At 38.6% G+C, this 12,709-nt stretch overlaps 1 protein-coding gene across 4 annotated transcripts in view; it reads left to right on the top strand.

The window, feature by feature from the left end:
- The window catches only part of EHBP1 (EH domain binding protein 1), a 269,882-nt gene that overhangs the window by 208,550 nt on the left and 48,623 nt on the right, over positions 1–12,709 (top strand). For all 4 annotated transcript variants that reach the window (XM_083730032.1, XM_083730030.1, XM_083730031.1 and 1 more), the window contains 4 exons: positions 1,176–1,303; positions 4,246–4,384; positions 4,551–4,657; positions 7,362–7,485. In XM_083730032.1, coding sequence (XP_083586158.1) covers positions 1,176–1,303; positions 4,246–4,384; positions 4,551–4,657; positions 7,362–7,485 — 498 coding nt within the window. The remainder of the gene's footprint in view (positions 1–1,175; positions 1,304–4,245; positions 4,385–4,550; positions 4,658–7,361; positions 7,486–12,709) is intronic.

Below are 12,709 nucleotides of genomic sequence, written 5' to 3'. Positions count from 1 at the left end.
AAGTAACCAATTCTTAGCTTATGTGTAATATATATAAGAAAGATTGTGCTATCATTTTTCATGTACTTGTCGGTCGATAAATAAATAAATATGTAGGTGTGTATCTCGAAGGCAATGGTTTAAATCCTGGATCAGCCATAGGTATTGGCCAAGATTTGGTCTTGCTGCCTTAATTCCCCAAATGTTAAGTTGAAATAGAGACACATATTGTGCAATGCTTTAATGATACAGGAATAGCAAAGCACTTTGCACATGGGAAGTACAACATAAAGGATGAATATGAATGATAAAATATATCTGCTTTCTTATACTCAGACCTCTAGGACTGAACATAAAACTTACTCATTTGAGATTTGACATGTGTATAGATAAATTTGCCTCTGAGTATTTCCAGCAATGAGGTTGACAGCAATTCACAGTGGTTATAATTCCTCCAGCGTGGCAAGATTTAGACAGTAGTGCAGTTATAATGTTGCAAGTGGATTACTGCTTGTGATAGCAGTCCAGGTGAGGTCAAAGGTTCTCAAGGTAATAACTAGAACAGGGGTGGTTAATACCTGGCCAGGACCAGATTCCACTGTCACCCTCCACAAAAAACAATTTCACACACACACACAAGACCTCACCAATTTTGGTAGTGATGACAAAAATAAAAATAAAGTAGGCATAGATAGTGAACTACAAGTCATCTCAAAAATGAGTAGCTTCCCCAAAGTTTATTTTGTTTTCCAATTTATGCAGCTGTACAGCTTAGTCTGGGGTGAGGCAGGCAAACAAACTGTGTTTAAGCCAAACCGTAATTAAAACAACTTAACATCTGATTATGTTTGTTTAACTCATTCATTACTTCCAACCCTTAAAGAGGAAACCTGATTATAAAAAAGCTCAATTGAAATCAATTTGACCAATACATTATGGGCCACCCTGTAAAAAGTATAGTTTAAATAACTGTATGGCAAGGACATGGGGAAGAGAGGCATCAAGAATCACATATGTAGCCTAGAGTCAAATTATTGTATTCCATTTCCAAATCAGTTGCACTTTAAAGGTTATAAACAGCAATCCAAATGTAATCTCTTAAATGGATACATTGTTATAATGACTCCACATCTAAATACTCCTCTTTGTCTCCGTCTGTGTGTGTGTGCGTTATATTGTGGTGTTTGCATATTTAGCTGAACAGAGCAGCAAGTTGGTGGATTGGAAGCTGAAGAAGCTCCTGGAAGCTCAGCCACAGGTGGCAAATTCACCTTCCAGTGCTGCTCAGAAAGCAGTCATTGATAGCCCAGAGCAAGAGTTTAAGGTAAGTTTTGACTAAGCTACTGTCTTAGTACTTGAGGCTTCTGGATTCTGATTTGTGCTGTTAATGGTTATGTCTGTACAGATGTATGAGAAGATATACATTTTAACACTTGCCTTTTGTTTTAACAGTGTGTGTCCTCTTATGGGTGGTGCTTGGTTGTACAAGTGATTGCTCACTTGGGCCACTGTACCACAATCTAGTTAGGCATTCTTTATTTCAACTAGTCATTTTAAATTTATGTAAGTGTAGGAAGTAAAGTACATTACATGATTCAGACTGAAGTCAATTCTCTCATTTACATAGATGTGAACAGGGCCTTCCTTTAATCTCTTTTAACTAGTGTGTTTTTTTGGTCGGTATGACATGCCACCACCTCCTTTTCCCCTGCCACCATCTTGTGGCTGCCACTTGCCCAACCCCATTCACTTGCTCCCTCCCCCCGCACCTTTGCCGCTTCTGCCTCCTCCTCCTCCTCCTCCATCACTGCTGCTTCCATGGCTGCAGGCACAGCCTCCCGGGGCTGATTGGGTGCGACCCAAGGTGCCTGCCGGTGATCGTCAGGCACCTTCTCGGAAGCCGCTTTGTCATTCGTAAGGGTCGTGCCAAAGCAACTGCGGGAGGCTGTGCCACTGGAAGCAGCAGCAACGGAGGAGGGGGAAAGCAGCAAAAGTGCAGGGAGGGGCGATCGGGGTCGGGGAAGCAGTGGTGGGAGTGGTGGGGGGTCATGGGGCGTACCGGCACCTATTTTTCTTGTTTAAAAATACTGCTTTTAACGATTAACTGTTGGGTTTTGCTATATTGAAATCAAACTATTATATAAACCCACATACGTTTCTTAAACATTTGTGCCACGCAGTGTAGGTAGTGCAGTGCATTTTGGGTTGGGTTGCTTATTTTCTACCTAGACATAACTAGATAGATACAATATATGTAGAGGTGCATCTTACTGTCTTCATTAGGTCACAACTGTTACTAGTAAGTGAAAAGATTTTTATGCCTATGGGGCAGTTCCACTTATGTATAACTTTTCACCCACCTGCAGACTGTGGGTGTATACACTGCTGACTGAAAGGATTTCCTCCCCCAGATACAGAGATGCTTTGAAGTCCCAAAACAATGACTTTCATTGCTTTTTCCTTTACACTGTCGGTTCCGATAAATTGGTGATGAAAGTGTGTGGCAGCAGCAGAGGACTTTCAGTCTCTATCTTTGAACAAAGGGAAGCTTGGATCAAGTCTGATTTTTTGCGTTCAATTTAGCTTTCTGCAGTGGATTTAATGCAAAATGAAGCTGGCCTCAGAATAATACAATGGATTGAAAAGGCTAACTGAATTAGTGGGCTTAGAGGAATACATTTGTAAAGTGGCAGAAGTCCCCAGTCATAAAAAGGCTTCTTAAAATGGGATTTGCTGGCTAATCGCACTGATATTTTAGCATGTTGCCAGGCCTAAAAAATTAGCCATGTTTGTTTATTTTGGTAAAGACCTGCGTTTTGACTGTCAGATGGCTATTGTATGAAGAGCTGGAAGAGATCCTTTTCTCAGAAAAGCAAAATCATAGCTGCTTGATTGTTGAAAAAACAAATCTAGCATAAGTGATGCTTTATAGAAATAAGAGTTAACTCAACAAATGGCACACCAACCCCCTCTATTAGGTCAATTTGATTTAGTTAATGTGACAAAAATGGTATTGCATGCTCTAAATACACATTTTTTTATTAATTTGGAGTGCTTTATTTTCTTTGTGTAAGTTGCTGCAGCGAAAAGGGTAGCCAGGTCTAAACACTTTTCTAATACTGTAAGAAATAATACATGGTGTCCATCTGTTCTGTTAAAGCTTTCAGCAACGAGTTGGATTTGTGTTCTTAATAAAATGCAGTTTACACATTTATAAATGAGGCATTCTGTGTTTGTGGAAAAGGATAAACTGTTACCTTCCCTGGAGGGTTCTGTATCCCAGGCCTCCTTGAGGCTAGAGAATAGGCCATTGGAGAACTCCCTCATTACCAATTGTCTCAATGCAGAGGAAGGGCAAAGTCTTGGTAGCTTTTGATAACCAGTTTCAGCATTCAGCAGGCTTAGCTATTAGTCATGCATCTTAGCCTTTCCCTATTTACTTTCAAAACACTTAATAAAAATAATAATAGATTAGGTATAAAATGAAATATTTGTTTGGTACACAGCACCTCGTATCTGCAGTTTCCACACACTGCTGTGGTTTAGTCTTCTGGGATATTTTGTGTTGATAGACCCATTTGAATTTGTTACCAACATTAACATAGGAAGCTCTGGGAAACGATAATTGTAGCTTCCTTAGCTGCAAAGGGCTTACTTATAAATCTGGATTCAGAAAGTTATAGCTGATGAAATGCAGTTCATTGGGGTAGTATTATAATCCTACCTTTTATCCTTCATCTAGCATTAGTGATTTATCTCAATGGGCATAAAATTAGAAACGAGTTCTTCTTGTCATACAAGTCTGTGGGTCCATTCAGGATGACAGAATTCTTTACCAGGGCAAGCAGCGTATGGAGAAGACTAGAGCCACTCTGCTATTTTAAGTGACAGGTGACGTTCAGGGGTATACACATTGCTGTGTAGTCCAATGTACACCATGCTCAGGGAATCCAAATTGAGGAAGAGTGATCTTTGTTTAAACTCTTCTTTGTTCAAAGTTACATTTGATGCCGTTAACTGATTTTGGTGTCTAGCAGCAGAACCCTGGCTGAAGTTGCCATATTAATAACCCAAGGGGCTTGTTTTGCCAAAACCTCTTTTCTTGGGCTCAGCACTTTTTTCTGGTTCCTGATGTCATTTTTATCTAACACAAACAGTATTTTTCTCTCTCCACATATTCTCTTTTGTTGAAATATATATTTTTCATTTGTAACTGCATATTTATAAACAAAAGAATTTGATGTACAGTTCTGGTTTTTCTGGCAGAATGAGACAGAAGAACATCGTGCTGAGCGATTACAAAAAGCAACAGAATGTTTTAGAAATCCTGTTGTGTTCAGCAAGGACTCCACAGTCAGAAAAACTCAGCTTCAGTCATTCAGTCAATATGTTGAAAACAGACCAGGTAGGCAAAAATGTTCTGAAAAGCTGTCCTCCCACCCCCAATCTTATGATTTAATAATATTTAACAATAAATATATTAAAAACCAGATAATGTAAGCCCACATTTCAATACACAAATATCAAGTATTATAATAATTTTACATGTCTTTCCTCTCTTTTTTTTCAAGAGATGAAAAGGCAGAGATCAATACAGGAAGATACAAAGAGAGGAAATGAGGAGAAGGCAGCGATAACTGAAACTCAGAGGAAGCCATCAGAAGATGAAGTGCTTAATGTATATTAATTTTTTTGTCTGGTTTCATGATTGCTGATAATTCTCAACTGTATGTGGAAATAGTGCCTTTATTTGTTAAAATGAGATGTTAGGTTTTCTTAGATGTCAATCTCCAGTGCATTCAAAGCAGAGTGAGAGGGGTGCGCTGTTGAATTAGTCTGCAGCGTGGTGATAATTGTCAGATTAAAAAAAATGAATTTTTCAGAGTTCCACAGCTCCAGCTTCCTTGAGACATTTCCATCAGGGCACTTCCCATAAAGAGATTCCAGTATTGATCTACCGGGAGGATTTTAATTATTACAATAGCAGATACCGCAGAGCTGCAGTTAGAGGAAAAAGTCACATGAGACCTGCTAGAATTTCTCAGCCAACCCATTTTGTTGGCTTGGGTTAATGGGTGTTCAACCTTTCCATTATCCAGATCAGCCGTGAATTACTAGCTGAATGATGTTTGCATTAATATAATATATATGGTAATTTCTTCACTTAATTAACGGGGAGGTTCAGCTCAGTAGGGGTATGGGCTGATCATGTGTAAAATTGATTTGTGAGGGAAATATTTGATAGACCGCAGGGAGAAAGCTGCTTTTGATGGACAGCTGCGGGACAGAAACAGGAAGAAGAACAAGTTTTGACCTGAATATGTTTTATTTCTGTTTTTTTCCTCCTGCCACCCCTCCCCCTTTTGTTTTTGGTTTTGAGGATTGGTTGTTTTGTTTTTTGGTCTAGAGATACCACATAATTTTTGCAACTCTTTTTTATTGCTCTCCACCTTTTGTCTAAATAGTAGTTATTTTTGCTGAGGAGCTCAGTGCCATCTAGATAATGTGAAGTGTTTTAATTCTTATACTGAATGACCACCAATTTGCCAGCTGATAATTTTTTTATTTAAGAACAGTTGTGCTTTAATAAAGCTGAAGAGGTCTTGCTCAGCAAGTTCATAATATATATGCAAATTGTACATATGAACTCTGGGGAAGTTTTCATCCTGACACAGCATTCCTTTTAACCTTACAGTATTTTGTACAGTCCTGAGAGCTGTCATTGGCAAGGTTTTATAATCTTTTCAATTAACTATGAAGAATAGTAGGCAGTTACCTTTCGTTATTGTTCCTCCACCCACATTACTTCTTCCCTTCCTATACTTGAGAGGCTACAACAACCAGTTTGGGGGGATGGGGATGAGAAAAGTAAAATAGCCTTTCTTTCACAGCTGCTTTTCTTCTTTCTGGTGATGGAGGACTGGGGTCCTATAAATTTGCATGTCTGCCCAGTCCTAAAACAACTACACTGTGCATGGGTTCTGAGAGGTACCACCTTGTGAACTTTTACTTTTATCACAATTTTCAAAAAATAACTTTGTGGATTGATTCATTTAGCTACTGTTTGAGGAGAAAATAATTTATTGTGGCTGGCTGTCGCATCCAGCAACTAGTAGAGACATGATAAGTAAATAGCAGATTTTATCCCTTCCTAAAAATGTAGTATCTATATATACATTCCTTTGCAAAAGACAATTGGATTCCCAAAATGAGCTTTTCAGCGCTAACCTGCTCTCAGTGAGTTTTCATTAACATCCTCAAAGAGGCTCATTGGTGATTCCAAAGTACATGTACCTTACTTTTGTATTGCCAAAACAGAGCTTCAGTTTCAGCATATGATGACTTAACTACCTTATTTTCTTAAACACTGTTTTAGATATAAATTGCATCCCGGTTGGAACTGAGAGGAATCTTATCTATAGCCCAGTCAGAACAACCATTGGTAGTTTTCATTAGTAGCATTAAAACAATGTTTATAGCTGATAAGTTCAGAACATTTGAGAGATCTGCTGTTTTCTGTCATGGCTTTCAGGATAGCATTAATAACCGGTAATACATCTTCTTCATATTTCTTGGACAAGTTCTGTTACACTTATCATATGAAAGATTTAGAAATTTTAAAATGATGTCACTATAAGGTTGGGATAAGTGAACCCAAACTAGACTGCAGGCTTTTTCTCTTTTTGCAGGATGGTGGTGGCACCTGAGCATTTATTCATTCATTTTTGTTGCTACTGGTCAGGTTCTTAACAGCATTAATTAGCAATGCTTTTACCAGACTACCAATGTATAGCAATTTAAGCAATTTCTGCGGGAGAAACCAGAAGACATTTTACTGTTATTTTTGTAGAATAGCACCATTAAAATTTGCACAAGGGATAGATACACAAAGAAAAGAATGGTATTCATGGTTGTTGGGATTTTTTGTTTGTTTCAAATCCCAAATCTTTATATATTTAGCTGTAGATTCCCTGGCTAAAAAAATGGCTATGTAGGATGAACTAAAATTTGAGGAGTATTCCCCCCCCCCATTGTAGTCGAAAAAGCAGCTTTATAGGTTAGACCTATGGTGTATTAAACACTTTGATTCTTTTCTGAGATAATTTATAAAAATCTATAGCAGCACAGGTTTAAAAGAAAAATTGTACAGAAATTCAAAAGTTATCAAAGAGATTTGAAACTTTGAAACTAACTTTCAGTAAGTGATTTTAATGGGACACACCTCATAATGAAATTTGGCAGATGGTTGAGATTTATGAATTGTGTTTCCTGGTTTGGTAGTAAGCGTGATATTTAGGTAAGTGCCTTACTAAGTGTTTCTGGAAAGGAAAAATGCAACTTAACAAGTGATGTCTTTTCTTGTTGTTTGTTCTCTTTAACAGAAAGGGTTCAAAGACACCAGTCAGTATGTTGTAGGAGAATTGGCAGCACTAGAGAATGAGCAAAAGCAAATTGACACCCGTGCCGCGCTGGTGGAGAAGCGCCTTCGCTATCTCATGGACACAGGTACGGTGCCCAATTACACTGTAAACAGTTTTGGCAAATTGAGCGTTCACAAACTCTTATAGAGTTTTGGAAGTGTGAATCTTTGAAGCTTGAATGTTCAGCAAAACTGCCTTGAAAATAAAAAGGCTGCGATTTGCAGCCACCTCTCTGGGCCCTGGTGATAAGAGTGCCTTCATGGGAAGTGATAACTTGCCCTGATACCGTGTGAGCCAGCACTATTGAACAGTGTGCTCATCCATGCAGAGTTGGAATACACATCTGTGCCTCATTGATATGCCACTGCTAAAAAAGAGAGAGGGAGAGAGAGAGTAAGATCTTCACTGTTCTACTGATTCAGTGTGGGGAGGAGGGGGGAGATTTGGCCAGTTAAAGCCTTGTACCACATGAAACAGAGCACAGTATAGGGGGAAGGCTCCACTGTCTAGATCACTGAAATTTGAGAATACTATCTGGTTACTGACGCGCCACAATTATTATTTTTTCAGGATGGCAGGTTGGGATTTTTCTTTAAGTGTATAATGCTTTGCGTTGCTGCTGCAGTCAAAAAGGATTAAAGCATATAGTTGGGATTTTATGAACTGTGTTGTTGTGATGAGATCCAACCCACTATATATCAGATGGGTTTTTAAATACTAGTTGTTGCCATGAATTGTGGTGGGGAGGAAGGAAGGAAATTCACTAGTATCATATGCTTTGAAACAAAGAATGGTCTAATATGGAAAAAAAAATAATGCTCAGTGGAAGGAAATGTATTTGTCTCACAGCACATGCGACTGTACAGCTAATATCACCCCAGGCTAATGTTAGTGCTGTCTTACAAGTCTGACTTTACACTGGAACGCCATACATTCCCTTAGCTAACAAAAAATCTAGTGAACTAAAAATTTAGTTAACTATAGTTAACTAAATATCCAGGCAGATGCTGTTATTAATTTACATTGTGTTGAGGTTCAAGGCATTGTGTCAAGTATACTAAATCAACAATGATAATCAGATTAAAAGACAGTATATACCCTCATATATATGCATTTTTGGTTTTCTGTTCATTACCTAGCCAACTCCTGTTTGTACTATTAAAAAAATATCAAAGTGATAAATATATCCAAGTATGAAATAAATTTAGAAGAAATTTTGTTTCAATATATCTAAGTCTGGAAAATATATTATCTGTTTTTCTGGTAATAGCCACAATGATATGCATTTGATTTTTTCTAGTATTCTTTTTTATCTTTTTGTTGTTATTGGAGAGTAAATTATAAAAAAAAATGAGACAAATGATAGTATTAGTGGGGAAACCACCTCTCATTGTACCTATTATCAGAAGAGTAGATAATATTTTTTCAGACTTCGATATATTGCAAAAAGTTTCTTCTAAATTTATTTCACATTCATACCATGTATGGAAGATATATTTTTCTCTTTTATATATATTTTTAAAAATAACAAACATGAGTTGGTTAGGTATTGACTAGAAAACCAAAAATGCATCTATGTGAGGGCATAGGCTGTCTTTTCATATCACAATAATATTTGATTTTATATACTTCACATAGTGCCTGGAACATTTACACAGTATATAAAGGGAATGTTTCCGATTATTGCCATACACAGAGCAATCCACACCTCTTCCACTTAGATATGATGCAAATGGCAGTACTATAAGAAATGTTGGTTAACACTAACTTGATTTGATACTTAGCAAACTTACTTAAATACTACAGTAATATATGTATTGTATAGCCAGCTTGGTAAATGCTTGGAAATATTTTCTTTCTCCAGTTAAAATGTTTGTTAAATATTCTGAGGGCTTTTATTATTATTATTATTATTATTATTATTATTATTATTATTAATATTATTATTATTATTATTTGAGTTTTTCAAAATGTGATCAGTCCAGATAAAGTGAGAGGATTTCAAAGACCACCTCCCTTTGCTGCCAATATCCTATTTGTCTTCATGTCAGAATCCCTACAGCACTACCAATGGTTACTTATATACTGGTACTGCAGGAAGGTAAATTGCATTTCCATGCGCTCTGGCTTCCGTCATGGACCTCCATGCGCCTTAGTGATTTAGTCATGCTGGCCGCATCGTGACACATGGAGGGTCTGTGGTCACCTGCCCTGCTTCAGGGTAAACAAAGCTGGTGGTGTTTTCCCATTCCTCTTGTTAGTTCCTCCACTCTTTTGAGTTTCCTTCTTTCTCGTTAGATCTTCATTGGTGTGGGGAATCCTAGGCATTTTTTTTCTTCCTTCTGCTACTCCAAAATGAGACACTCCTCAAATTTAATTAAATGACTGTTCTGGCCATTTATCATTTATTTCACAGAAGATTCACCTTGTTCTTCCCACAGTTCAAAAAGACAAAAATACCCAACTTCATATGATGCGTATATAAAACGCCAGCTTCTTATAAATACATTTTCTATGTTTGTGGAGTAATTTCTTGGCTAGCAATGTAAAGAGGAGGCCCAGGACCAGATCTGCACTTTACCTTTAAACCAATAACTTGCTGCTTTAAACATCATGGCTTCCACGAAGAATCCCGGGAACTGCTGTTTGATAAGGGTGCTGAGAGTTGCTGAACAAGGCCTCACAAAGCTACAGTTCCCAGAGTTCCCTGGGAAGAGGGGCTGACTGTTAAACCATTTTGAGAATTATAACTCTGTAAGGGGGGGAATAGCTGGCCTCCTAACAACTCTCAGCACCCTTAACAAACTACATTTTCTTTGGGGGAAAGTGGCATGATACTGCTTTCAGCATATGGTCCAGACAAGCTTTCTTTAACATAATATTTTCCTTACAATCAAGTTGACTAATAATGTTTGAAAAATACAGTGCAGCATAATACAGTACAGAAAATACTAGTTCAGCAAGTCTGGTTTGTGTTCATACTTGTTGTAACCATGCCTTTTAACGATGCCCATTGACTCCAAAGACCTATTGCTTCTGAAATTGGTCCATAAGGGAAGCTCTCTATGTAATAGAAGATTATCATGGAGTTGTCCCCACTAGGATAGTAGGGTGATGGGCTTTCAGTCTTGCATCTCCACACCTATCCAAAACACAACATCACAATAATCTGTAACGTCAATTGATTATCAGGTGGATTTGAGTTAAGCAATAACACTTTTCTGAAAGGTGTTAAAAATAGAAATAATTAAAATTACATGTGAGTGATCTGCCTTTGAATTTTGATCATGTTCATTTGTGAGGTGTAACTTGTGTAACTGGTTGAGCATATTTATATTTTCATCATAATAATTCTTTCCATTTGCTTCTTCCCTTTCCCCACATGTGACTCAGAGAGGGTCATTCATTTTGTTAAACTTTAAAATTGGAACGTCTTAAGAATAAGAAGGAAACGGTCCTTAAAGGGACAATAATAGTGTAATGTGCAGTCATAGTTTGTATAGCTGCCATTTTTTAATCAGTGTAATTGGCAGAATAATCACCTAAAATTGTTGATTAATTAATACAGGTGAAATTTAATTGATGAGAGGTAATTAATCTGTGAGGCTGAAACTATTTAAGGCATTGTGTTACTCTGATTTGTTACTCCAAGCAAGAATGAAAAAAAATGAGTTTACTTTTAACCATGTCTTCCAGCTAAATGCAGGCAGCAACCATTTTGCATAGGGGTTCTGTTTCTGCCCCACTGGGCTTTGATGGAGTGGATATAAGCCTGGTCTGCCCCAATCCCCCCCTGTTCCAAAAATCCCTCTTTCTGTTCCAAAAGGACCTGTGTGTCCGCAGTCAGGTGCCAATTGGACATGAGCAACATGGTTGCTGCCTGTAGTATTAAATTATGAACTGGCTTACGGCCTCTTCCGCACACTTCAAAAACTTGCTATTTTGAGATTTCTGTGATATGCATATTTATTTGAAGTGATTAATCAGTTTGCTAAAAAATGATTACCGTATTTTTCGCCCTATAGGACGCACCGGCCCATAGGACGCACCTAGTTTTTTTTGGGGGGGGGAATAAAGGGAGGAAAATTATTGGGGCCCCCCAGGCAGCCTCCTAACCAGGTCAGGGAACAGCGGGAAGACGTGCTGCGCCTCCCCGCTGTCCCCCAAGCTTGTGGGCTGCAGGCTGCTGCCTGCAAGCGTTGCGAGCCCGTGGGAACTCCCACCACAAGGCTTGCGGACAGACTATTTTATTTATTTATTATTATTAAAGTTTTATCCTTCCTTTCCCCCCAAAGGAGCCCAGGGAGGCAAACAATTGAGTAGTAAAACTAATATGATTACGTATACACTATGATAAGTTACCGTTTAGTGAAAGATCATCTCCTTTAGGGAAATGATGTTAGAAAGTACTGTGGTGTGTGTATGCTTGCGGGTAAGGATTTAAATGTATGGTAAGGATGCTGAAAATGTAATGAAGAACCACTGCTATAAAAGCAGTGCAGTCCTAGGGAACTTTTTTGGCCCAGTGGGCCAAATTGTTATCTGCCTCTCCTCCCAAGACAATCCAGCCGTCAAAATTCCTTGCTCAGTGCTTCCCAAGCACTCATCTCCAGTTGGTTGTTGAGCCCTAGGAAACAGGGGCATCCCCTAAATGGGGTTCTTCGCCTCAGGCAGCAAATCTGAGCGCCACTCTCATCACTGCCAGTCATGCCAGGGTTTTGCGCCTGCTGCTACCCTGACACCCTTGCCCTCATTGCTCTCAGGCTGCAGTTGCAGTGGCAGAGCCAGCGGTCGCAGGGGGGCAGGGGCGTGGCATGTGGAGCATTTTGCCTATAGCAGCAAAACATCTCCGGCCAGCCCTGCTAGGAAACCACGGTGCAAATGGGCAGTGGGTTCAAGCCTGCGTTCTGCAGGGATTGGCTGAGCAATTGAGTTTGAGGAAGTGGTTTGCATTGGAAGCACTGCAAAAATGGAGGGCAAAAGCTTTTGGCTCAAGGTGCGCTGCCACTGCCCATATGGTATCTGGCTTTCAAGTAGGTGGACATGGTTTGGGGAAAATGGTCTCAAGGCTAAATTGGGACCCTTGCTTGTAGAACTGTTTCTTACTTATTCCAGATAAATTGAGACAAACCTGTTTTGATTGGAATAAAATAGGATTAGGATAAAAAGTCTTTTTTATAGTGAATAAATGTCTTAAGTGACATTTAGCGTCACTAAGTGATCACTATTTTTTTAAATCTGATATGTGCTATTGTTAAATATAGTAAACATTTAACAATTTCATAAGTGTGAAAGAGAATTTTTAAAAA

The sequence above is a fragment of the Podarcis gaigeae genome (assembly GCF_964106915.1).
Source record: "Podarcis gaigeae genome assembly, chromosome: 3".
NCBI lineage: Eukaryota > Metazoa > Chordata > Lepidosauria > Squamata > Lacertidae > Podarcis > Podarcis gaigeae.
Note: the sequence above shows the minus strand (reverse complement) of the source record. Positions and strands in the feature narration are given on the sequence as shown.